This window comes from Mirounga leonina, unplaced genomic scaffold (assembly GCF_011800145.1).
Source record: "Mirounga leonina isolate KUSES-001 unplaced genomic scaffold, KU_Mleo_1.0 Mir_201, whole genome shotgun sequence".
Taxonomy (NCBI): Eukaryota; Metazoa; Chordata; class Mammalia; order Carnivora; family Phocidae; genus Mirounga; species Mirounga leonina.
Window position 1 is genome coordinate 29,116,825 of NW_023270504.1, and position 26,087 is coordinate 29,142,911.

The 26,087-nt window shown below is 46.5% G+C and overlaps 1 protein-coding gene across 1 annotated transcript in view; it reads left to right on the forward strand.

The window, feature by feature from the left end:
• The window catches only part of B4GALNT3 (beta-1,4-N-acetyl-galactosaminyltransferase 3), an 88,540-nt gene that overhangs the window by 41,272 nt on the left and 21,181 nt on the right, over positions 1-26,087 (forward strand). The window contains exons 2-3 of the mRNA XM_035027855.1: positions 23,692-23,795; positions 24,822-24,899. Coding sequence (XP_034883746.1) covers positions 23,692-23,795; positions 24,822-24,899 — 182 coding nt within the window. The remainder of the gene's footprint in view (positions 1-23,691; positions 23,796-24,821; positions 24,900-26,087) is intronic.

A 26,087-nucleotide genomic window follows, 5' to 3' on the forward strand; every position in this document is an offset into this window, starting at 1 on the left:
CCCAGCTGTGTTCCCTCTCTTGCTGTGTCTCTCTCTGTCAAATAAATAAATAAAACCTCTAAAAAAAATAAAAATAAAAATTTAGAAGTGTAGGGATGCCTGGGTGGCTCAATCGGTTAAGTGTCTGCCTTTGGCTCGGGTCGTGCTCCCAGGGTTCTGGGATCAAGTCCTGCGTCGGGCTCCTTGCTCAACGGGGAGCCTGCTTCTCTCTCTGCCTGGTGCTCCGCCTCCCCGCGCTCTCTCTCTCACAAATAAATAAATAAAACCTTAAAAATGCTAAAAAAAATTTAGAAGTGTATAATGGAAACCGTGTCTTCCCAGAGGTAACCATAAAAAGTTTAATATGCCTTCCAGAGTTTCCTCTGTGCTTGTATGATACATGTACACATATAAACCCCTGTATTCGTAGACATAAGTACATTTTTTAAAAAGAGATTTTATTTATTTATTTATGTATAGAGAGCGAGAAAGCATGAGCTGGGGGAGGAGAAGAGGGAGAGGGATAAGCAGACTCCACACTGAGTGCAGAGCCCGACATGGGGCTCCATCCCACGACCCTGAGATCATGACCTGAGCTGAAATCGAGAGTCCGATGCTTAACCAACTGAGCCACCCAGGCGCCCTGACGTAAGTGCATTTTTGAATAAACCTTTTCTTTTAGAATAGTTTTACATTCACAAAATATTGCAAAGATAGTACAGGGAGTTCTTTTTTTTTTTTTAGGCTGCACACCCAAGGTGGGGCTGGAACTCACCACCACTGAGATCAGTTGTCCCCTGTTCCACCAACTGAGCCAGCCAGGTGCCCCCCAGGGAATTCTTATTTACCTTACACCCATTTTCCTCTGTAATGTCTTAACATTAGTATGGTACATTCGTTACAATTAATAAACTAATATTGATTCATTGTTATTAACTAAAGTACGTACTTTATTCTTATTCCCTTTCAAATGTTCTTGTGCTGTTCCAGGATCTCATCCACATCATCACATTATATTCACTTAGGTCTCCTTAGGTTCTTCTTGGCTGTGACAGTTTAAAAAAAACCACTTTTTTTAGATCACTTCACTTTTGTAACATTATATGGCACCTTTTTTTCACATAACCGTATGTTTTGAAGTGCTTCAGGGTTAGTGAGTGAGGCCTTGCCCCCCTTTAAAATCGCCACGGCAGGGCTCTATGCCATCATTTTACAGTGGCCTTGGCAGAGAGCACCTGTTGGACAGTGTCCCGGAGCCTAGGTGCTGCTTGTGAATTAGACAGACACTTCCTGCTGTCTCAGAGTTCTGACACGCTCAGAGGCAGAGAACTCTGGTGGAAGTGGACTGACAGAGCTCAGAGAAAGTCTCCTGTGCCCCCTGCACCCCACACGTGCCTCTGCGGGTGCGAGAGTTGACGCTTCTGGTTGAAGCCCCTTCCCATGAAGGGCTTGTTCTGGGAGGCCCTGCAAAACACAAGAATTTCGTTAACGATATGAACCAACAGTGGGGCAACTACCTTGTCAGGCAGAACATTCCCCGTCCCTGGCTATTTCTAGCAATGGCTTGGTGGCCACCGGTCAGGAGTGCTTGAGTAGAAGGTTGGTATAAACCTGTGTGGGAGATTTCTGATGATTATCAATTATAACCAGAAAGATCCAAAAAATCATGTAGCCTGGGGTCCCATAGCCAGTGGGGGCAGAACGTCTGCTCTCACTCCACTGCCGTGCAGGCTGGACATCCCATTAATATGAGCTGATGAAGACAAAGCTTACACATCCTTCACAGATAGTTTCTGTCACCTCAGAAGGGCTAGTACATATTTTGAAACAACTGTTTAATTTTAACGTTTCGCCTATTTCACTGAGGTTTGGTTTTCTGCAGACGTCCCTGGGAACATCATAGCCTCTGATCTGCCTCACACCTTCCGACTTAAACATTCACCACCATCCAGGCCCCCTGTTCTCCGCCTCAGACCCCTCGTTTCTGACAGAGCTCCAGGGCTGTCCTCCCCCGACCTGGGCTGAAAAACACACTCCCAGGACACCTTCTCTGACTCAATACTTAAGCCAGAGGAAGGAAACACCTAGACAGCCCTCTTTGTCTCATTCCACAGAGCCCCCCAGCAGGCTTCCCACACTGCAAAATAGAATCAGTCCTTTCTCAGAAAGGAGCCATGCAGCCTAGGGCGGTGGACAGGACTACCCGAGCTGGGCAGAGGCGCCAGGCTCCGAATGACTTGCAAGGGAGTTGCTCCACTTGGGAAAGGTGTAGACACAACACACTCAGCTGGTTTTTCTCACCCAACACAGAATCTCTGCCAGTCTCTGCAGGTATCTGGGACACACTCCCGTGATACTGCTTTCCCCATCTTTGCCTGCTTTCCAACACTTCAGAGGTGCTGGACAACTTTGCCTGGGGCAGATGGTGTAGGTCCAGGACACCTGCACCCACAGACCTTCCGCTGTCCCTTTCTCCCCTTCCTTTATGGAACTCGGACCCCATTTAGGAGTGGGTGGATGTGCTTGTTGAGCAAAAGGGATGACAGCCGACAAGTACTTTGCAAAGTGTAATTGCTTAGTAAGTGAGCATTAGGGGCGCCTGGGTGGCTCAGTCAGTTAAGACTGACTCTTGATTTCAGCTCAGGTCATGATCTCAGGGTTGTGAGATTGAGCCCCGCCCCATGCGTGGATCCTGCTTGGGATTCTCCCTCTCTCCCTCTGCCCCTCCCTCCCCCTTCGCCCTCACACCATTCTCTGTCAATAATAATAATAATAATAAGTGAGCATTAGAAGGTGGCCTGGGGTCACTGTTTTAGGAGACTTATCTGCACTGAGAGGACAGGAGAGAGGGAGGTTTCCAGGGCAGGAGAAACTCAGGAAGCAACCCTGAGTGGGGGCAGGGGGAGGCTTCCTGGGGGATTTGGATGATACTGAAACCCGGATATGGGATAGGAGAAAAAATAGCAACTTTACTCTCAGGAGGGAGTCTTCACTCTCCCAAATGCTGATTTCATTGACCCCCATCAGGTCTCTGCTCCTGTTTGCTGGGACCTATTTTAAGAGAGTCTTATAAATATACAAAGGCGGAAATGCCTGGGTGGGAGGGTGGCAAGAGGATGTGATTCTACTCCAGGACAGGATCTGACTCAAATCACACCTCTCCTGGATTCCAGGCTGTCAGGAGGGATGCCTCCGAGGTGGTGTTTGGAAAGAAGTGTGAGAGCAGAGCTGGTGGTTCTAACCCTGGCCTAGAGAAGCTCCTGACAGCCTTGATAATGGGTGTCCTGCCAGTGCCCGAGGGTGCAGGGGCAGAGAAGTACACTGTGGGTGGGGTGGTGGGAGCAGGAAGGAGAGGGCACCGGGAAACCTTTCTTCCACACTCCTGGAGAGCCTCTGTGCTCTATTTCATCCCTTGCCACATGATATCAAAATGATTATGTGTCAGTCCTCTCATCCTTCTGGACCACCGAGTCTTCTCTGCAGATGGAGACTTTGTTTGACAGACCTCTGTTGCCCTCCAGGACCTAGAGAATTTAGTCTGTGTTTGGTTGAACTGAAAACTCACCAGTCTTAGAGCCTGGAGAAATGATCTAGACCGTGACCCTTACTTTCCACCTACATCCAGATTACTTCAGGAGTTAGCTGCATGTCATCTCCAGGGCATTCAACTCAAGCGAGTTTGGGCAGGGATGGAGCACCCAAAGTGGGATACCGCTGTTTGAGGCTAAGATGTGGCAGCAAAGGGCAGGCAAGAGAGCTCTAGATACCCTCCTGGCAATCTTGCACATGACCAGCCTTCGAAGAACTGGGAACTCTGCAAACATTTGCCCAGATGCTGAGCTGGTTGCCTGCTGGCCTTGTAAGCAATGAAATAAAGAAGACTATTGTGTCAGCTCTTTGAAGGGTTGGTGTGGCCTTCCTTGGGGGTGAGAGAGCACAGTAGGTAGGGGTAGCAACAGCCCCCTTATCCTCAGGTTTCTTCCAGCAGTCTGAGAAACAACTTGGGTGGGGGTCGGTGGGCAGGGGGTGGGACGGGTAAGGAGAGGGGAGCAGGCCCTTTCAAGTGCAAGTCAGACTCTTTTGTGAGCTGTTTATCCCGCCTCATGTCCAAGGGTGCAACATGAGTCATTTAATCTAATTGGTTTAATAAGTAAACGATCTGGGTACAAAGAGGAGGGGTTTGGGTCTGTGAGGGAGGGGCAGTGCACAAACACTACCTAGGCAGCTTTGAAAAGAAACCTATTGCCTGCTCTCTAGGGATCAAGATAATTAAACTGGGAGTGGAGATGCTGGTGTGGGGGGTGGGAAGGGAGAATAAAAGGCCGCAGGGGTGTTATTTGTTCATTAAAGTATAAAACTCGATGGTTTTAGTATATTCACAAGGATGATGCAACCATCATCACCCTCTAATTCTAGAACACTCTTATTCCCAAAAGGAACCCGGTACCCATTTTACAGTCATTCCCTGTTTCCCTCACCCCCCACACTGGCAACCTCTACTCTGCTTTCTATCTCTCTGGATTTGCCTATTGAGAACATTTCATAAAAATGGGATCACACAATATGTGATAGGTTGTGTCTGGCTTCTTTTACTTAGCACAATGTTTTCTAGGCTCATCCAGATATTGGTACTTCAGTTTTTTAAATTGTTGAATAATATTCCATAGTATGAGTATACTACATTCGTCAACTGATGGATGGTGGGGTTGTTTCCACTTTGGGGCTATTATAAATAATGCTGCTATGATGTTTTCCTTTCTCTTGGGCATATACCAAGGAGTAGAAATATGATAACTCTATGTTGAATGTTTTGAGGAACTGCCCGACCATTTTCCAAAGAGGTCACATGATTTTACATCCCCACCAGCACTATATGAGGGTCCCAGTTTCTTCCATATCCTTGCCATTCTCGCCTCTTGTTATGGTCTGTCTTGATGATAGCTATCCTAGTGGGTATGGAGTGCTTCTGTACTTGTTCTGAAATAATTTCTACCTTCTCTGGTCAATGCAGGAAGGTCAACATTGTAATCCCCGTTTCAGTCATAGATCAACTGTTCCAGGTGGGAAAGAAATATGCTCCAGGTCACAGAGGTGAATTGTATGATATAAACAGCAACATTTTTAAGCTATTAAAGAGACGTCCATGATACTGTTGTTGAGGGGAAAAAAGCAAGTTGCAGGATAGGATGTATATAGTATAAGGCCATCTATGTTTTAAAAATGTACACTCCCATCAGATTGGCAAAAATTTTTAAGATTAATATGTGGTGCTGATGAAGTTGCCTGGAAACTTGCAAATAACGCTGGTGACAATGTGAATTGTTTTCAGACCTTTTTAGAAAGTAATATTCAGGGGCGCCTGGGTGGCTCAGTTGGTTAAGCATCCGACTCTTGATTTTGGCTCAGGTCACGATCTCAGTGTCGTGAGATCCCGTGTCTCAATCTCTGCTTGAGATTCACTCTCCTTCTCCCTCTGCCCCTCCTGCTTGTGCTCTCTCTCTCTCAAATAAATAAATAAATCTTAAAAAAAAAAAAGTAATATTCAGTTACTGACATTTTAAAAATGCACTTTACCTCCCAATCTCACTTTGGAACTTGATCTGTAGAAACCATAGCACCCATACGTGCTTGAAGCATTGTTTGGACACAATTGGATGTCTCTCTATCAGTGGGAAACTAGTTTTCGAAATTGTGCTAAAGCCATACTATGGAATATTTTTGCAGCTGTTTTTAAAAAAATGAATCATGGGGGTGCCTGGGTGGCTCAGTCATTAAGCGTCTGCCTTCGGCTCAGGTCATGATCCCAGGGTCCTAGGATCGAGCCCCGCATTGCTTCTCCCTCTCCCACTCCCCCTGCTTGTGTTCCCTCTCTAGCTCTCTCTCTCTCTCTGTCAAAAAAAAAAAAAAATATATATATATATATGTTTTGACCCAGAGAAATGTCTGTGATTGCGAGTAAGAAAAGAAGTTGCAGAGTAATATGTATGCAATATGAACCTATTTTCTAAAACAAAAAAACTATTAATAAATTCTATTAGTGTGTGAGCAAGTAGAAAGGTATGGATGTTTACTTAACTATTAACATTAGTTATGGTGGGGAGGGATAGAGGAGATGAGATACTTTTTAAAAAATATGTCCCTAGAGTTCACTTGTTGTGGTGAACACTTGGAATTTTTAGGAAACAAGGAACTATGCAATAGAAGGAGTTTGTAATCAAAGCAGAATAGTGGATGAGAACAGACGTTGGAACCAGAGACCTTGGGTTCTGATCCTGGCTCTGCCATTTACCAGCTGTGTGACCTTGGGAAGTTACTTAACCTCTTTGAATTTCAATTTCCTCATCTATAAAAGGGAAGTAATAATAGTACCTATCTCAAAGGGTTTTTATGAGAATTAAGTGAGACAATATTTGTAAAATGCTTAGCACACTGCCTGGCACATAGTCAATGTAAATATATTAACTATTAGTATTCTCTTCAGTATTTATTGAGCACTTACTATATGCTACTCTCATTTGGTTTTTCATAATAACTCCAATAAGGTAAATCCTACTGGTATCACTGTTTTAGAGAAGGAAACCAAAGTTTAGAGGTTAAGTTTACATAGCTAGATACCATCGCGTCTGCCCGTAGAGTTCTTGCTTTTAACCCTCGTGTGGAAGTATATGGACACTGTTAACAGTGACATCATTCATTCTCTAAGTGTCTACTCTGTGCTAGCCATAATGAACAAAATACATGTAGGGAGAAGACAAATTTTATACATATGCAGCCATAATATGTCAAGCTATATGTAGGTGCTATTAAGAAAGATAATGCAGGGTAAGGGAGAAAGATGGGCTGGGGGTAGATAGCATCTGTTGTATAGGTAGAATGATCAGGAAGGCCTCTGATATTTGAGCAGAGACTGGAGTGAGGAGAGCAAGTGTGCCATGTAAATACCTGAGGGAGTGTGTTTCAGGTAGAGGAAGTGCAAAGACCCTGAGGTCCAGTGTACCTGGCATGTGGGACAAACAGCAATGCACAGCTGGAGCGGAATGATGATAAAGAGATATAGGAGATGAGACCAGGGCAAGGATTTAATCTAATCTATAGGGCCTCCTTAGCTGGGTGACTGTATCATTTGTTGTCCAAACTGGGACACTTTTGATAGGAAAAGTGAGTCCTGGCTGTTAATAACACTGCCGTCCCCAGCAAACTTTACTCCTAGGTGATCCAGAGGATCTTGGATTATTATTTGAGTGTATTGGGAAGGCATTTGCAGGATTTTGAGCAGGGAATTGACATGGCCCGACTTACATTTTAGTGCAGTCACTCCTGTTCTAGACTGTAAGGCATGAGGGTGTGCGTTCAGAGACTAGAGGAGAATGGGTCTGATGGGGGCGGTAGAAGGCGAGGGGTCGGGAGTAGGCAGATCTGGGATAGTTTTTGAAGGTATAGCTGACAGGACCTGCTGATGAATTGGGATGTGGGGAGAGGAATCGAGAATGGTTCACAGATTTCCAGCCTGGGCAGCTGGAAGGCCGGAGTCGCCATTCACTAAAATGGGGAAGATGGGGAGGATGGGCAGGAGCAGGTTTGGCAGGAAAAGTCAAGACCTGTTAAGTTTGAAATATCTCTCAGATCTCCAGGTGGGGAAGTGAGTAAGTAAATCAGATAAATAAATGTGGAGTTCAGGGAGGGTCAGGGCTAAAACTAAGGCAGGCATGGCAGACTGATGGTATTCAAAAAGATCAGAAGAGATCCCAAGGGTCAGAGTGTAGATTGGAAAAAGAAGTAGTCCACAGACTAAGCCCCAAGGTAAGTTATATGGTGGGTAAAGATGGGCAAATGAGGAGCATCTAGCAAAAGGACTGAGGGGTGGCCCTGAGGGAGGAGAGTGGGGAGTACAGGGGATGGTCACTTTCTGCTCCGTAAACGTCTGTACTGTGATCTTGGGGGAGGATGGTGTTCATATGCTACTTTTATTTCAGAAAAAAGCTTCTGGGTTCCAGTCAGGGAACTGGGTGGGGCTTGGAGAGGGCAAATGGAAACAATCCAGATTGCCCTGTAAAATCTGTAGGTCTCCTTGGGGCAGTGACAGACTTCCATTCCCAAACCCAGCAACTCCACCTCCTTCCCAAAGCACACTCTGGACCTGCTTTGTCATGAAGTCTTCCCTGACTGCCAGGTCCTCCTCTCAACATTACAGGAACCTTATTTGGTGATTCATTGTGCACCATGTCATGTTACCAAACCCATCCTGCATCTGTAGAGCAGTTATGTCATGGAAAAAAAGCACGGGGTGGGGCAGGGGTGGTGGTGGTAATACAGACCTGGGTGTGAAAATCCAGCTCAGGGGTACATTAGCAGAGATGGCAGAGCTGTTGGCGGTGACTTCTCACTCCTGCCCTGGGCTGGTTCATTTGGCTCCATTTCCTTACTGTAAATGGGTCTCCAGAATACTGGTTTGTGCAGGGTGGCAGTGAGGATTAACTGGGCAGCAGTGGAAAGACTGTGGACTTTGGAACCAAATAGAACCAGTCTGAATCCCAGTTCAGCTATTTATAGGATCTTGAGCAAATCATGTAAACTCTTAATCATGTAAACTCATTAAACATCAATTTTATTATGAGGAGAATGGGGGAAATAGTACTTACCTTACAGGGTTCTCTTGGAAATTAACCCATGTAAAATGCCCGGCAGAGTTAGTGGTTGGTTAATCAGTAAGTAGTTGGTACCACAATCAAGGAGCTGCCTAATTCATTCATGGACTGAATTAATCTTTCTAACCGAATTGGGGGGAGCAGGGAGATGAGACAGCTGAAGCTCTGAGAGGTGAAGGGACTTGCCATAGGTGACACAGATAGAAGGTGGCAGGGCCAGGATTCATTTCTAGGTCTTTCTGACTCCAAACACGGTTCTTTAACAAATACGTGGTCAGCCGCCCTCCAGAGCCAGGTCAGGCAGCACCATCTCCGTCCTAGATGCTCAGGAAACCTAGTTAACGGACTGCTCGTGCAGCTGCCTCTTTCCGTCCCCAGGTCTCTCTTTTAAAGCTTCCTTCCCGCTACAAGCCATTTAGTGCAACCATTATAACTCTAATAAACAGATCCAAGAAGCCAGTTCAAAACCAGTAGTGGACTGTGCCGGCTTTGTGAGAAATCCGGATCTGTTTTGTCCGGTGGTGAGCTCTGGGCAGACCTAGCTCGCTGCCTCCACCCGCTCAAGGAAATATTTGCATCTTACTCCACAAACGGCCTACAACAGGCTCTTTGAAAGATGGAAAGCATATTCCCCTAAGACCCAGGAATGCTAAACAGTTAATAGATTCCCAAGGGTTTTGTGTATTACCGGGATACCGACTACTATCACAGGTCATTAAATATCAAAGTTTATGCTCAGGAGGCCAAAAAATAATTTAAGTTCTCTGAGCCTCACTTGTCTTCACAAGTACTCAAGTAAAAGAATGTTCCCAAAACTATTCGGGCATCACACAGGTAAAATGAGAGTCACACAGATGGGAAAGGTGGGAAATATTAAACTGTTAGCGGCACGGGGCTCAGGGTAATAAGTCTCCCTCTTGCTTTTTTAATCTTCGGAGCTTTCTTGTAGCATCGGCTTCTCCAAAGCGCTCTGTCTGTTACTTTTTCCTTTTTTGGTAAAGGATCAGAGTAGTCTGCCCGATTTCTGAGCAGTTTTTATCAGCTCATCTCTTTAGCTCTCCTTGAGTTCCTCTTTGATTCCCACCAGACCTTGTTGATTGGTTGTTTCACTGAGGTTCTTTGAGCCAGATCAGGCACGCAAATTCAGGTTGAGTGACTGGCTTCTTAGCACAGTCTACTTGGCAAAGAGTGGGTAAGTTGAGCCACTCACTAAACTTCCAGTAGTGCTCGTGATAATGCTGAAAGTTTTCTTTGATTTGCCAGGTTGGTCACTTTCATGTTTTTGGCTTTCCCCCCATCTCCATATGTCCTCTGTGTGGGGGGATTTCAAAATATATTTGGCTTAGCCATGATTCTGTGCTCTCTCCACTTCTGTGTATGGTTTGGGCCACCAGTCACGTGTGTCCAGGCATGGTGGTAGATTGGCCTGCTGGCTCAGGGAATGGGAGTGCTGGAAGAAATTGTTGGAGGGTGGGGGGTCAAGGGCAGGCAAGGTGGGAGATGGAGGGCCTCAGAATGACCTTTTATCCCCTTGAGCGTTTGTGCATCTTTAGGCAGTCCTCTTGTTAATCTGGCTATAAATGGGCTCGATAGAGTTGTATGGATCAGTCATGGTTGGCCATTTCACTAGTGAATTTAGCAAATTTGGTGAGGCTAAGGACAATAGAGGTCTGTAAAACTGATAATTTAGTGTCAAATAAACAATGTGACTGTTTGGCTTGAGTTTCCAGGAAAGATTAACTGTTTCAAACATTCTGTTGCCTTGGTTACACCGCATATACTGATTTGGGGTTCAGAAAATATGGTCACTGACACATCAGATAACCAGTTGATTTAATCAAATACTCATTTTTCTACTTATTGTACTTTTCCCTGTAGACATAGAGCTGGTGCTTTGATTGTATGGGATATGAAAACCATATACTAAATAGTTTAATCAGCCGTCCTAAGAGTCAATGTTTTATTGCATTTGTGAAGATAAGAGTAGACTGGTAGAAATTGTATGGTATTGATGGAATGATCATATGATCATATTGATGGAATGATTATATTATGACCAATAGTGTCTAAGCTAAAGTAGATATTATAATAATGACACTGCAGTCCAGGTAGCAGATTCTTATTTGTGAAGGTAGAAGACAAATAATATCAAGTGAGCTATTGGTGCTTCTACTCAGCCTTTTTCTTTTCCTTTTTTTTTTTTAAGATTTTATTTATTTATTTGAGAGAGAGAGAGAGAAACAGCATGAGAGGGGAGAGGGTCAGAGGGAGAAGTAGGCTCCCTGCTGAGCCAGGAGCCCGACGTGGGACTCGATCCCAGAACTCCAGGATCATGACCTGAGCTGAAGGCAGTCGCTTAACCAACTGAGCCACCCAGGCACCCCTACTCAGCCTTTTTCTAATTGAGTCTAAATTTTTTCCTATTCCCAGATATATTTGTCCATTTATTTTAAAAGTAGGTGTTAACCCAGAGAAAAGAGCATTTTTTCCTTCCATGTAGAGTGTTAATAGATAGCATGGCAAAGTAGTATTTAATGTGCTTATAGTTATAGGTTAAGTATTTTTTAATAATAAGAGAACAGGGACACTTGGGTGGCTCAGTTGGTTAAGCGTCTGCCTTCGGCTCAGGTCATGATCCCAGGGTCCTGGGATCGAGTCCCACATCGGGCTCCCTGCTCAGTGGAGGGGTCTGCTTGTCCTTCTCCCTCTGCCCCTCCCTTGCTTATGCACTCTCTCTCTCAAATAAATAAAAACTTAAAAAAATAATTAGAGAACAAAACATAATAAAAACAAAGTTATTTCAGTGAAATCCATTAATTATTTATTGAACATCTTCCATATTTAAATGTGTGCCTACAGGAGGGTCAAAGCTAAGCGTGATACAGCCTCTATTTCGGAAAAGCTCAAAAGCCTTCCTTTATGAAACAGTCATAGATTCTGGGGGCGCCTGGGTGGCTCAGTCGTTAAGTGTCTGCCTTCGGCTCAGGTCATGGTCCCAGGGTCCTGGGATCTAGCCCCGCATTGGGCTCCCTGCTCCGCGGAAAGCCTGCTTCTTCCTCTCCCACTCCCCCTGCTTGTGTTCCTTCTCTTGCTGTGTGTCTGTCTGTCAAATAAATAAAAAAAAAAAAGAAAGAAAACAGTCATAGATTCTGGATTTGGAATGGTCTGGACCCAAACTAGCAGGCTCTCAGAAACTCAGAGAAACTTGTTCCCCAGGTTGTGTCTTTTTTTTTTTTTTTAAAGATTTTATTTATTTATTTGACAGAGAGAGACATAGTGAGAGCAGGAACACAAGCAGGGGGAGTGGGAGAGGGAGAAGCAGGCTTCCCGCAGAGCAGGGAGCCCGATGTGGGACTCGATCCCAGGACCCTGGGATCATGACCTGAGCCGAAGGCAGACGCTTAACGACTGAGCCACCCAGGCGCCCCCCCAGGTTGTCTCTTTAGAGCACGTCCCCGTTTCCACAAGAGCGGCTGTGCTCAGTTCTAGGATTCCAAACGACAAAGTGCTACATCCAGCACCCCGATACTGCTGTGTGTCTGTTCAGCAGGCCCACAACCTGGGAACAACCTCACGCATTAGCAGTAGTTCTCTGGTCTGAATGGAAGACTCCTGATCCAGAAGAGAGGAGACCTGGATTCCAGTCCTGGTTCTGCCTCTAACTTGCTTTGCTACCTTAGGCAGGTCCCCGTTCTTCAAGCTTTCGGTGATCTACGTTGAGGCTCCAGAAGTGGTGATGTCTAAGCTCCCCCACACGACAACAACTCTTAATTCTCTCTCTCTCTTTCTTTAAAACTGAGGTTAAAATGAATTCGATGGAGTGTCACTTTCAAAGCCTCCAACAAATTGATTATTTTACCTCTCTTTCCAAGAAAATGTGTTTTGAACATTGTCTCTCTGTATGAGTCTGGAACTTTTCCTGAGGACATCCTAAACAATCAACTCTCCCATCTTTTACATATTCTGTAAAGTCTCTTAAGTATTGCAGAACTAACTCCATGTGTGTGTCTCTTGTACTTTTAGCTATCTCTGCATTTTATGTGCCCCTGCTTTAAAAATATAATGACTCTCCGACAAATTCCACTTTTTTAAAGATTTATTTATTTATTTCAGAGACAGAGCGCGCGCACAAGTTGGGGGGGGGGGGGGCAGCAGAGGAAGAGAGAGAAGACTCCCAGCTGAGCAGGGAGCCTGATGTGGGGCTCAATCCCAGGACCCTGAGATCATGACCTGAGCCAAAGGCAGACACTTAACTGACTGAGCCACCCAGGCGCCCGAAATTCCACTTTTGTCTTAGGAGTTACAGTCAGGGGCTCCTGGTTCGCTCAGTCTGCAGAGCATGTGACCCTTTGACCTCAAGGTCATGAGTTCAAGCCCCAAGTTGGGTGTGGAGCCTACTTTAAATAAATAATTTAAAAAAGGAATAAAAGTCAATTGTTGAGAGCTAAGCTATTTTCACATGGAAGATTCAGAAAATCCCCATGCTATGTCTGCCCCTTCCCTCCACCTGTTCTTCTAACAGAGCCGCAGGGGTCTCACCTTCACTCCACACAACATGCCCCATCCGTCCACCACCGCGGGGACAGCGGACCCAAGCTAAAACCACTCAGATTCTCTTTCCTGGGAATTTGAATTCTGAGCAGAGACACACAGAAGCTGTTTGGAGAAGAGTCTTGGGCTGGCTGCTGAGATTCCCTACCCTGGTTCTTGGCCTTTCTGGGGCCTGGTTGTGTCATTCCCTCTGGCTCTGTGATCCAGTCTTTTCCAGACCTCTGGCCTAAGTTGGGAAGCAACAGAGGGAAGGAAGGAAGACAGGCAGGTCTATGATGCTAACTGGAACAAACTGTAGTGAAGGACCAGTTTTTCCAGTTTTTGGTTTTAGTTCCTAGTCTGTCACTGACTGATGTGGTCATACTACATTTTGCCAGGATGCAGCATTCAGAACATCCAAAAATGATCTATACCATGTTCGGTGAGATGACTCCACTATCCCATGTTGATGTTCGAACAGGTTCTAAGTGCTTACTCTAGTTTCTGTACCTATCTCACTGAGGACTAGCATCAGCACTGAGCTGGAGTTTCTAGGGGCCCAGGAAACTTAACCTCTCTCTGAAGCCAGGATGTGTAAAGCTGCTAATTTCTCCATAGGCTAGTGTACTCGGACGGTTCCTAGGGAAACCCCTACCTTGCGCCCACTCAGAAGTTCTGCTTTTCCTCCTAACTTGTTGGCTGGGATTGCTCCAACCTGATCCCACCCACCCACCCCTCCTCCTCCTTCCACTCACTGTCCCCAGACTTCTTGTATTCTCCATTGAACAAGAAGTTTGCCACCATGTCTCTGCTGTGAGGACAGCAGCCTGGACCCCTTGGCCTATCTCTGTAAGAATGAACAAAGTTTTTAGTTGTTTCAAAGAGAGTGCCCTATGAAAGAAAGGAAAGTAGGGCCTCACGCAGATTCGTGTACATCTAGGTTCATAGTTGTATTAGCCAAAAGGTGGAAACAACCCAAATGTCCACTGATGGATGGATGGGGAAACAAAATGTGGTCCTATTCATTCAGTGGACTATGGTTCAGCCTTAAAAAGGAAGGAAATTCTGACACACGCCATAACATGGATGAACCTGGAAAACGTGATGCTAAGTAAACCAGACACAAAAGGCCAAATATTACATGATTCCACTTGTATGAGGTATCTAGCATAGTCAAATTCATAGAGCCAGAAAGTAGAATGGTGGTTGCCAGAGACCTGGGGCAGAGAGGAATGGGGAGTTAGTGTTGAATGGGGACAGAGTTTCAGTCTGGGAAGATGATAAATTCTGGAGACGGTGGTGGTGGTGGTTTTATAGCAACTGAATGTACTTAATGCCACGAAACACTTAAACATGGTTACGATGGTAAATTTTATGTTAATTATATTTTACCCCCCCCCCCCCGATTTGGAAATTAAAGTTTTAAAAAGAGAGACAGAGGGCCCTAGGAGAGCTTTCTTAGAGGTAGTTTTGGGTTGTGCCATTTTGAGTGCCCACAGGTATGGAGAAAGCCTTCAGCGGGTTAACTTCTCAGAAGTCAGGGCCGGTGTGTGTCAGTTCATTCAGGCCCTAGCCCAGAGTTGTGGCCAGAAGACCCCTAAATAGTTCTACGATGATAAACATACCAGGCCCCTCCTGTCACCCTCCTTATCATTCAGCCCATCAGTCAGTCAGTCATTCTGTATGCGTGAAGTGCCTGATCTCTACAATGGGAATATAAAATCAGGCCCAGGTAGCTTAACCCCTCTCTGAAGGAGAGATGTGTTAAAACTGCTAATTTCCGCTGATTTATTACAGTGGGAATACAATGATGAACAAGACCTAGCTCCCGCCAGCACAGTGCTAATTTCCAGCCCTTTCCTCGTGTGGACTCCCATCAAGAGTGCCACTGAATTCCAGCAGCTGCAGATCCGCACCGTGCCATGATGCGCAGCCCTGAGCCAAGAATCAAAGGCTAGGCTCCAGCCTGGCTTTAGTACTGGCTTCTGTTAGACATTAAACAAGTCTGTTAACCTACCTGTGGGTCTCTGTGTCCCCTCAGCCACACAGAAATGCCTCCCGGGATGGGGGTAAAAGTAAAAATGAGACCAAGAGTGTGAAAGAGCTCTGATGTAAAACATGGGCTGGGTTGGTTGTGGTGGGATGGCGATGCGGGGATGGGGGCAAACACAGAACCCAGGCCTCTATCATCAGCTGGTCCAACCTGTGAGGTTGCGTTACAGGATATTTTGTGGAAAGGAGGAAAGTAGAGTCCCTGAATTCCTCTCTTTTGTCATCCATGCCTTCCCTGTCCCATTATCACCTCTCCTTCCCCCAAACAGGTCGTAACAACCCCAGCTTGGTGTTGGCAAGTCATCTTCATCAGCCCTCCCAAACCCAGCAGTTGGCAGCCCATCAGATCAGATAATGCATCTGATTCATTTTCAGGCCTGGTGCAGAAAAGAGAAGGGGGCTCAACAAGATGCTTAAAAAAAGTGTGTTGTTCTAAGAGGAGACATCAGGTGGAGAGGGGGGTGGAAGGTGTGGCTCCTGACTTCTGTCCCCAAACCCAGTCCTTGTGTGGCCCTAGAAAACTTTCTTGGCTCCTCTCTCTTCCGGCTTCATTTGGATCCCATTGTTTTTTTACTCAGCAAACAAAAGGGTGTGTGTAAGATAATTGTTAAGAAAAATTTTTTTAATGAGTCAGGTGCTTGGGTTTGAAAATAGCTCTCTCATCTAGAGTCTGTGAGGTTTGGGCAGATATGTACCCTCCTCACTGCCCATGGCCTCAATTTTCTCATCTGTAAAATGGGGATAATATTAATATCTACCTGGAAGGATAGAATGAATGAATGCTTATTAGCACGCTAACTGGCCTGAACGAGTGCACAGATCTTAGCTGTTGTGGTTTTTCTCTGTTAAATGTACTTGGTACTAACCTGTTTAGTGGGTTGAGTGGGTTAATGCATGGAGGAGGGCTTTGTCAACAGTGCTCTTCCCCTCCTAGATCTCTTTTGGCATTTCACTGTAGTAACCCCACAATCTTCATAGTTAACATAGTTATTATCAAATATTCCCACTTCTCCCCTCTTGTCTCATTAGCTGGCTGGGTGGGACTCGCTCTTCTCTTTTTCAAAGCTCTTTTCCCCTCCTAGTCTTTTTTTCCAGGCTTCGTTTTTTTCCTTCTGGTTCCAACTCTTTCTTTCTAGAACACCTTCTGTGTGCCTGAAGGTCCCCCAAGACCTCTAACTATGGAAACCACTCCTCTCCCTCAAGTGGGGGTGGGGCCACCTCCACCCAGTTGGGAAAGTGTTCTGGGATCTTGGGCCTCTACTGCTCCCTCCTCCCGCCTGAAAAGAAGTAGAAGAAAGAGCACTGCCTTTTGACTAGCTCCTGGGCTATTGTTCCACTATGGCTCCAACCTGTCAGGGCTTCCGGAAGTAGGCAGTGTCAACCTTCAGGTGCGTCCTGGGGATATTTCTGCTGAAATGACTCCATTGCCATTTTACAGAACCAAGGTTTTCCTATTCCTGTGCTGCTTCTCCTGAACTCTTTGGGACCCTGAAGACCAGTTCCCTTATCCCAGAATGGTTTGCAGAGCGTCTTGCCTGAGGTTCCTGCAAGTCTGGAAAATCATCAAGCAACATAGCCTAGCTGTCTAATGTGGGTCTGTTTGCATAAAGCAGAACTGGCTTGTACATGCCCTGAGTGTGCACACAGGTGTGAGTGCCAGAACACACACACGAGTCCACAGACGTGTTGGTTCTCATGTCTTTTTCTCTTCTTCTTCTTTTTTTGATTTACTTTTAAGTAATCTCAACACCCATCAGGGGCTCGAACTCACAACCCTGAGCTCAAGAGTCGCATGCTCCGCCCACTGAGCCAGCCAGGTGCCCCTCAATTTGTACCTTTCTATCTATTGCAGCAATTAGCAGAGTTCTTAGTATACAACAAGTGCTCAATACATGCCTGCTGATTTGTTGGTTCACTGATTCATTTATTCACTCTTTCCCAACCTGCTAATTGCTTACTCTTAAGCACCACTAAACATCCTCTTTGAAAGGATGCCAGGGAGGGAAAGGATTGTCCCCCATTTTCCTCCATGTTCAGAAGTTTGTCTGTGTCCCAGTCCAGAAAGAAGACTGGAAACGACAAGCCTAGTGGCTTCCATCATGATCTGAGGGACCTTAAAACTACCTAAGTGGTCCTCGTCAAGTCCACCAGAGGATGAAAACACCTCTTCAGTTGGCTTGGCTCAGTCTTAGAAGTCCTGGACCCTGTTACCTGTAGATTTTCCTGAACCCATCCCATTGATTGCATCAAGGGTCTTCAGTCAGAATTCGCCTTGGACAGAACTGTATTTGTGGCTGTAATTGTCCTGTCGACATTGACTAGCAAATGGGGCCTTACATGTTGTTGGGGTTTTTGGTTTTGTTTTTGTTTATAATAATGACGATGACGATATCCTAGAGGTGCCTTGGGACCTGGCCAAACCTTCTGGGGCCTCTACCGATCAAATCCATGGCTCAGGGAATGGAAAGTTACAAGCTAGGCTGTGTGCCGACAGACCCTACATTCCCGGAGTGGCGGCGGCGCCATAGAAAGAGTATTTGCCCTCTCTAGCTCCTCTCCTCAACTATCCCCTTAAAGTTTTATGCTTGAGTCTGGATGTTTGCGTGAACAGGAAGTACTGAAAGCAGAGCTGAAATGTACAAGCACATACTTGGCACAGCTCTGATGCCTTCTTTTGGGCCCCCTTTAGGTGGGACCCAACAGGGCAGTAGGGACAGTCCCTTGCGTCTTGCTGGCAAGCTTCAGCCTGCCGGCAGCCAAAACCATTACAGCAGCTCAGGTGCTAGCTTGGCAGGGAGCTGGGGAGCAGGGGGCTGTTCTGGCTCCTGAGCTCCGCTCTGAGTGGCAGCAGCTTGGGGGTGGGGGTGGGGACAGTGGGGGAAGAGGCTCGTCAAGGAGGGGCTGGGGAGACACCTGGACCCCACCTCTCTCCTGGTCCTCATTACCCACATTACATACCTGTGCTGTGAGGGAGCGTGAGCAGACTGAGGAAACCACTTCTAATCTTCCTCTGGGCCAACCCCTGTTGGCAGACACAATGCTGGATTGTTTACCCTCATGTTGGGAAAGAAGATGCTCAGAAACCAGGAAGAGGGGAGCAGGCCTGTGTGAAGATGCTTTCACGTCCAATTTTCAGCTGTTTTGGGATACTTGGGTCTCCACACTCCCTCTTGCTTTTCTTTGGCTTATATGGAGAGGTGTTTGTGGCCAAGTTAGAAAAGAGTATAGTCAGAGGTTGGGGCGTTGGCAGGTGTGGGTGGTGAGGGGGAGGTAAGAGAGCGGATAGTTTGGTGACTAAATGAGTGCCTGACACCAGGTGATTGTGATGGTGATGGTAGAGGTGGACAGAACTTCTCAAGTATATTCAGTAGAGACTAGTAGAATTAAGGACACAGGCTTTGGTCCTCTTTCACTTACGACCTCTGACTTTCAGCAAGATTTTTAACCTCTAAGCCTTGTTTTCCTGAAATATTCTCATTTAATATGAGTATATATATATATATATATATATATATATATATATATATATATATATGTATCTATGCCTCACACATCAATGTTAACTGGTAAGGTTACGTGAATAATAAGTTCTCTTGCATCATGGTGTCATGGGCTGGGAAGGAAAGGTTAAGCCACACAGCTCTGTTTCTGCCCCTGGAGCTTTCTGTTTGCCACAGGGACTTCCTCCCAGGTGACAGTCCCAGGTTTCATCCCTGACTGGCTGTGTCACCACAGATTTCTGGCGGGGGTGGGGGGGTGGGGGGAAGAGGAGGGGGGTCCAGGCCCTGCTGGCTTCTAGACATAGGGGCTTTGTTCTGCTGAGGACATGTGCCTGGCCCTAAAGGGCACTCCAAGGTCAGAGCCACAGAGCCACAGTCTTGCTTTTTTGTCCGAGGACTCAGTGCTGGTTGCTGACATTTGTGGAACCGTGTCCTGGGTAGCCCAGCCTCGCATTCCCTCGGCAAACTCTTGTCCTCTGGATTCATCACCTCTTCTCTGGACAGCTGCTGGACTTCTAAGCAAATCCTCTGCATTCACCCTGGATCTTTGGGTCCCTTACATCTGATGGAGCCGGTGGGACCAGCCCTCCTAGGCTCCTCCTTCAGCCCTACCTTCCCACTGCCCTGGAGTGGGGTCCAGGTCAGTCTTCCCGTCTTGCATTACTTGACATTACTCTCAGCTCCACCTCTCCTGGGGACACCCCAGACTAGGTTCCCCTGCTTAAGTAAATGCCCAGGTCAGAATCTTCAAATCATTCTTGATTCCTCTCCTCCTATCCAATCCATGAGCAAAGCGTGTCAGCTATACTTAAAAATCTATCCAAAAGATGCCCAAACTGCGAGGGACTTCCTTTCCTCCTGGTGTAAATATCCCTGTTGACCACATGACACCCTGCCAAGGGAATCAGGCCAGAGGTCAGGAGAAATGAATGCAAGTTTCAGACCTGCCACATTGTGATGAATAATAAAATAAGCTGCAACCTGCTTATTGCTGATTATGTGCCAGGTACTAAGTCCTTTACGTGGATTATCTTATTCACTGTGTGACCTTGGGCTGATGATTTCACTTGTCTGTTTCTGTTTTTTCATTTCTAAAATGGAGGTGACAGCAGTCCATGGGGAGGTTGTAAGGATCCAGTGAAATAATGTACGTGAGAGTCTTTGAAAAAAGCACCAAAGGATATATGTATCCCATATTTTTAGCAAAGAGCCAACATGATCATCTTCAGGCCTTTGAAGAGTTCACATGCACTGAAGAGAGATGTTGGCAAAATTCCAGCTGATGGTGAATTTGATAGCCCGGCTCTGTGAGGGCAGAATGTGAGGCCCATGGTGGTGCTTTATCTGTCACCTGAGATCGGGGTGTCTGTCTCCTGGCACAAATGTGACACCTGTTGCAGGAGAAACAGGCCCTGGCAGCTGGCACTCTGGGAGGAGAGGTCTGGCCAGGAGCAGGAGGAGTTCACTTATCAGAGGGCAAGTGACAAGTGTCAATAGTTGAATCAGCACATTCTTTAGCTCCAGGTTCCCCCAGCAGGCTGAGCAATGCCTGGGGATCCATTGGCAGGGTTAATGCAGAGGCAAAGAAACAGGAAGAGGAATTACCAGATGTCCAGCACACTGCCTGATGCCTGATATGCACTCAGTGAATGTTCACAGGGGGGATGGATGGGCAATGGGGAGGAACGGAGAGTAATACCCGAGAAACAGACAAGAGGTGTTTGTCATCCATTGCTCTGCTTCCGCTGAGTCCCTGCTGGCCCACAGTCTGCTTACTTCTCTAGTCAGTAAGCAGAGAGAGAGGAGAGTAAGAGAACTACTGGCCGTTTGCGGTTTACAAGATTGTAAAGGGGCTTGAACTCATATCTGACTCCCAGGTCTGGAACCCCAAACTCATTGAGGAAGGAGTGCTTACTGAGTACTTACAGTGTGTCAGATTACTTGCTTAAGCAGTCACCATTTATAAGTGGTAGATAGACAATTAGGTCTGACTCTAAAGCCTTGCTTGTCTTGCTCCTCTACTCTGAAGTCTGCAAAGGGAATTTCCTACTCCTGAACTTACTAAAGCCTGGGCTGTTGACTACCCCAGTCTCTAAGTATCTCAAAGCCATCTCGACACCTGGGACCAGGTGCAGGGCCTGGTTGGGTTTAACCTCACTGATATCACTCCTCCCCCCTGCCCCCGCCCAATCCCCACCAGTGGATTTGTGCTTGTTTACTGAGAGAACCATCTCTTATCTTCTTATACAGAGAAATAGAGCCAGACACTAGTTAAAGGTGATAAAGGCAGATTTTATTCAGTACTATCATGATATAGGAAAGAGACCTCAGGAGAGAACTGAACTCAGTTCGGAATACAGCAAAGACAGCTGGGGATTTATAGCCAGCAAGCAGAGTGAGGGGGCCAGGAGATGGAAAATTACCAAGAGGAGATATCCGGGTAAACTGGCCTAACAGTATTCTAAACCAAAGGCGGGTTGAGGACTTATACAAGGGTGGGAAGATGGAGAATTGATCAGGTATCAAAAGTGGTGGGGATTCCTACTAAAAAGACTTAATAGGATTCTTCTTCAACACCGGGCTGGGCCAGCCAAGCACAGGGCCCAAGGACAAGGCCTACTCAGAAGGAGGGTTCAGAAGAGCCTGTCTAAAATTTCATCAAAGAGAGAGTCTTCATCACTTTCCAGCAAATGCCAGTGATATAGTTCACTGACCTTGGGTTGTCTCACTTTGGTGTGACTTCCAAGAGTCAAAGAATTTTTCTGGAACTAAAACTAGTCTATGAGAAAGAATTGCATCTGAGACAAACTGTAACTCCCATGGATAGGGGAAGTAGTATTTTTATGATTATTTCCTCACAACTTTGTCTAGAAATAGATGGCTTGTAGTTGTAAGAGCGAAGTCAAGGAAGAGACGACCCAATCATTCAGAGGCAGAAGCAAAGCTGAGCCTCCCCACCCCACCCCACCATGTGACTCATTCATCACCCAGGCGCCTGAGCTCCCCAACCACTAGCCAACTGCTCCCTGGATTTGGGAAGGGCGGGGGCTCTTAAATAAGATGTGTCTGAGTCGGGATTAACAGATGAACAAACAGCTCTCTCCTGAGCTCATCCAGAAATGCAGGGTGTAGGTCTGGGAGCATTCTTTCTCTTCCTCCCTCCCATATCCTCACCTCACTTCACTGGCGCCAGAATCTGGCTTCCCCAGGACATCCCCCTGCACTGAACTAGTCTGACCTGTTCCTGCCTGCCAGCTGGCCAGCCATGGAAACAGGAGAGACCTTGATGGCAGAGGGATAAACCTGCAGAAGTCCCCATAAACATAACATGAGCAGAGGTTTAATGTCTGTGCAGAAACCCAGAGGCACAGATCCCCAGCTGAGGCCTCTGCCCCGGGACTCTTCAAAGTTTGTGTGAAAAAGTGCCCACAGGAGAAAATGTAGGCAGAATGAGAAAACACTGGTTCATGAGACAGGGAGGCTCTCTGTTCTGATCCTGGCTTCAAAACAAGTCACTCTGTGACTTTAAACTCCGCGCTGCTCTTTCCCCATCTGTAAAATGGGGGTAATCAGACCTGGCCTATCTCACAAGATTCTTTTATTTATTTATTTATTTTATTTATTTGAGGGGGGGCACACGCACGCACATGCAGGGGAGGGGCAGAGGGAGAGAGAGAGAGAGAACCTCAAGCAGACTCTGTGCTGAGTGTGGAATCCGATGCAGGGCTGGATCTCATGACCCTGATATCATGACCTGAGTCGAAATCAAGAGTCGGATGCTTAACCGACTGAGCCACCCAGGCGCCCCTCTCACAAGAATTGTATTACAAGACTCAGATGAGATCATTCCTGTGAGATGCTTAGTAAGCACTAAAGGGCCACACCAAACAGAACTGGAAGAAAAGCATCTCCCTACCTACCACAATCCCCCTCCTGGAGTCAGTTACATCAACATTCCCACAAAATGGTGGTGTCCACCTTTTGTCGGCCCACATTCGTGCATTGTGCTCTTTCCTCTGTGTCTGGTTGGCTGTGTCTCGACTGGGCTCACATCGGGGTTCATGACATCTGCTCTGGGTCAGCTCTTGGCTCCCAGCGGTCAGTGAGCATGAGTCTAACTCCTTTTGTGCAGCACCCACCACGCTGGGAGCATCTTGATGGAGCTGTTGGAGACAGAGTAGTAGCCCAGTGGGGGATCTGGACATTTGAGTGCCAGTCTTAGCCTTGTCGCTATTTGCTGAATGAGCCGAGAAAAGTCATTTGGCCGGCTGGGGTCCCATTTTCGTCATCTGAAATGAGGACCAGATGATCTTGAAAGCCTCTGCTAGCCTAGCTCCTGATAGTCTATGATTTGGGTTCATGGCCGGTAGTGGTTTGGTTTCACATATTCAAAGTCTGACAGTCATGCCCAAGTGGCCCCCTTGACACGTGGGGGGCTCTGACCCCTCAGTGCGTGGCTGTGCTGACCCCTGAACCTTGACTCTCGCAGCCTCACCCTCAGCACAGAGCTCTGCTTCTTGACTCTTTGCTGGCACCCCAACAGTTTCTCCCTGGGTGCGAAGGGGACGGAGCTGGAAAGGGAGCAAGCTTAGTTTCACTGCCTTTCACAACTTTCTCCCCACAGCAATTTTGGGGAGAAATCAGCCTCAAAAGGCAACTGGGGAAGAGTCAGCTTATGGTGCTGCACACACTCCATGGACAAATGGACGTGTTTCGTCTTCACCTGGCCTGGCTCCTTCTCCGATTATGGAAGACAGCAAAATTTTAATGTGCTAGGAGCTCTTTTCCTCTCCCTCTGTGCTACTGACCTTGGCCAAGCTTGCAACTATCTCCCGACCCTCCCCCCACTTCATGCACACCATAGGAAGTGGTATGAAGAGCTTCACAAGGGAAGAAGCTTAACTCTTTTATTCCCCCCAAGCCTTACAGACCTATGAGGTCTTCATGTTCTGTTGACCTTTTTCTCTCTTCGGTCCCTTCCATAGGATATGGCAGCTGGCGAGAACTGGCCAAGGCTCTGGCCAACAGGAACATTCCAGCTGTGGATCCAAATCTCCAGTTTTATCATCCCCAGAGGCTGGGCTCCAAGGTATGTGGTGGGGCCAGCCCATTTTCTCTACTAGTGCATTAACATGGGTCCTCACATGTCCGTGACCTTATAGCCTTAAGGGAATCCCCTACTTTTCTGTGGTAAGAGGGCTCAAGGAGAGAATTCCTGGAATTGTACTCGGACATCACAGGATCTCGTTAGCTGGGTGGGTAGAGATGTCCATCCTGCCCTCCTCAAAGCCTCCCTCAGGCAGCTCAAGAGGCCCAGAATTGAACTGTTCCAGGCATGTGGCCTTCATCTTAAAGGGCCATCTTAAAGGGCTTAAAGCAGAACCATCACATCCTGCGTCTCTGCAGCCTGAGGCCTAGGCCGGTGCCTTAGTGATAATCCCAGATGCTCACTGCTAAGAGAGATGATGAGGTAGCTGCACATGGCTGGGGGACAGATTTGGAATGGAGCATTTTTTCTATAGTGTCTCTTGGGCCAGTGGTCCCTAGGGAGGTAGGAGGAGCTCTGGATGGGAATTGGGGAAATTGGGTTCTAATTCAGTCTGGAACCCTAAGATTGAGCCTCTGAGCCTAGAAGAGACATGGATCTCCAAGGCTGGAGCAGAACCAAACTGAACCCATGAACGTGCATATTGGGTAGGGGAAGGGCTGTGATGTCCCCAGGGGGCTTCCACTTGTCCGGACAAATGAGTGACAGACCTGGGCAGAGTCCTGGGGGGGATGTAGATGAAGACTGAGGCAAGTTCCTGTTCTCAGAACACTGATCTATTAGAAATTATTTTTCCAAAAATAAGAAAAGAAAGAAAAAAATTTTTTTTCCATATGGGAAGACAGAAAATTCAGGAAAGTAAAAGAACCTTAGGAGAGTATGCATTGACGAAACTGTAAGGGGGTGTCCTTCTGAGGGATACAGGGTGAATCATAAATGGGAGTGTCCCTTATATTGATAAGCTTCCCCAGGGGCAGGGTCTTCTGGCCCTCTGCCTCCCCACTGGCACTTTCAAGGGGCCCCCAATCCTAATATTCCCACCCAGTTCATTCTTCACTCTTCTGCCAGGACCAAGACGTGGAGCGAGGTGAGAGTGGTAACTACAGCTACCTGAAATGGAATAAGCCTGTCCCCTGGCTCTCAGAGGTAAGGGATTTGTAACTGTCCCTGTTCTTGGAGACAGTCAAAACATAGTTTTCACAGATAATTCCAGAGACCACAGAAAATATTCTTCTAGTGATTATAATTAAAAATCTTCACCTAGGGGCACCTGGGTGGCTATTTGGTTCAGCGTCTGACTCCTGATTTCGGCTCAGGTCAGAATCTCAGGGTCAAGAGATGGAGCCCTGAGGTTGGGCTCTGCGCTGGGCCTGGAGCCTGCTTAAGATTCTCTCTCCCCCTCTGCCCATCTTCCCCTCCGCAACCCCCTACCACTTGCATGCACTCTTGCCCTCTCTCTCTCCCCCTTACCCCCCCAGAATTTTTTTCACCTAATTTGGAAAAAAAAAAAAAAGTCTTCAGGCTCATTCAGTTTTCTTCCTTTAGAGAAGGAGACCATTTGCTCTGAGCCTATTGTGTGCTGGTTTTTGCATATCATCCCTTATCAGTTTTATGACCTTGTAAGATAGTATCATTGTCCTCATTTTATAAGTGAGAAAAACAGAACTCAGGAAAGCCACATGACTTTCACATCCACATCATTCTTAAAGATAAGCTCCCCAAACTTTCTTGGACAGCAAGTCTCATAGGGTATTCCAGGAAGAAAGGAGTCTGTTGTTAAATAAGGCATAAAAACTATATACTACATCCACTTCTTGGAAATACACATTCACATAGGAAAGGTTCTGAGAAGTTCTGTAGTGAGCTGTTTAACTTGGTTTAGCTCAGCAGGTACCAAACCTATGTGTCTCCTGCCTTGTTTTTTTTCCCCCATGAAATATCTCTTAATATTCTATGAAACTAGTGTTTTGAGGAACACACTCTAGGAAACACTGCTTTAGAAAACTTTTATAGGAAGTGGTTAAACATGTGAATAAGAGTTACTATGATACCTTTCACTTATATAGGATCTGAAAGATTCTTTTTCTTCTGGTAAATAAACTGAGGCACAGAGAGGTTAATTAACATGCTCAAGATTACCTTGAGTAAATGCTTATGCTGAGACTCCATAGTAGCATGGTTCTTTGGGGGTGAAAATTTTAAATTTGGGCTGCATATTCGACAACTTGCCCATAACCCAGTGCCTTTTAGTCCCGAGACCTGTGGACATGTATTATTTTTTTTGGCTGGGTGGTATTGGCCAGCCCACTGTCTCAGCCTGCGTGATTTTATTTC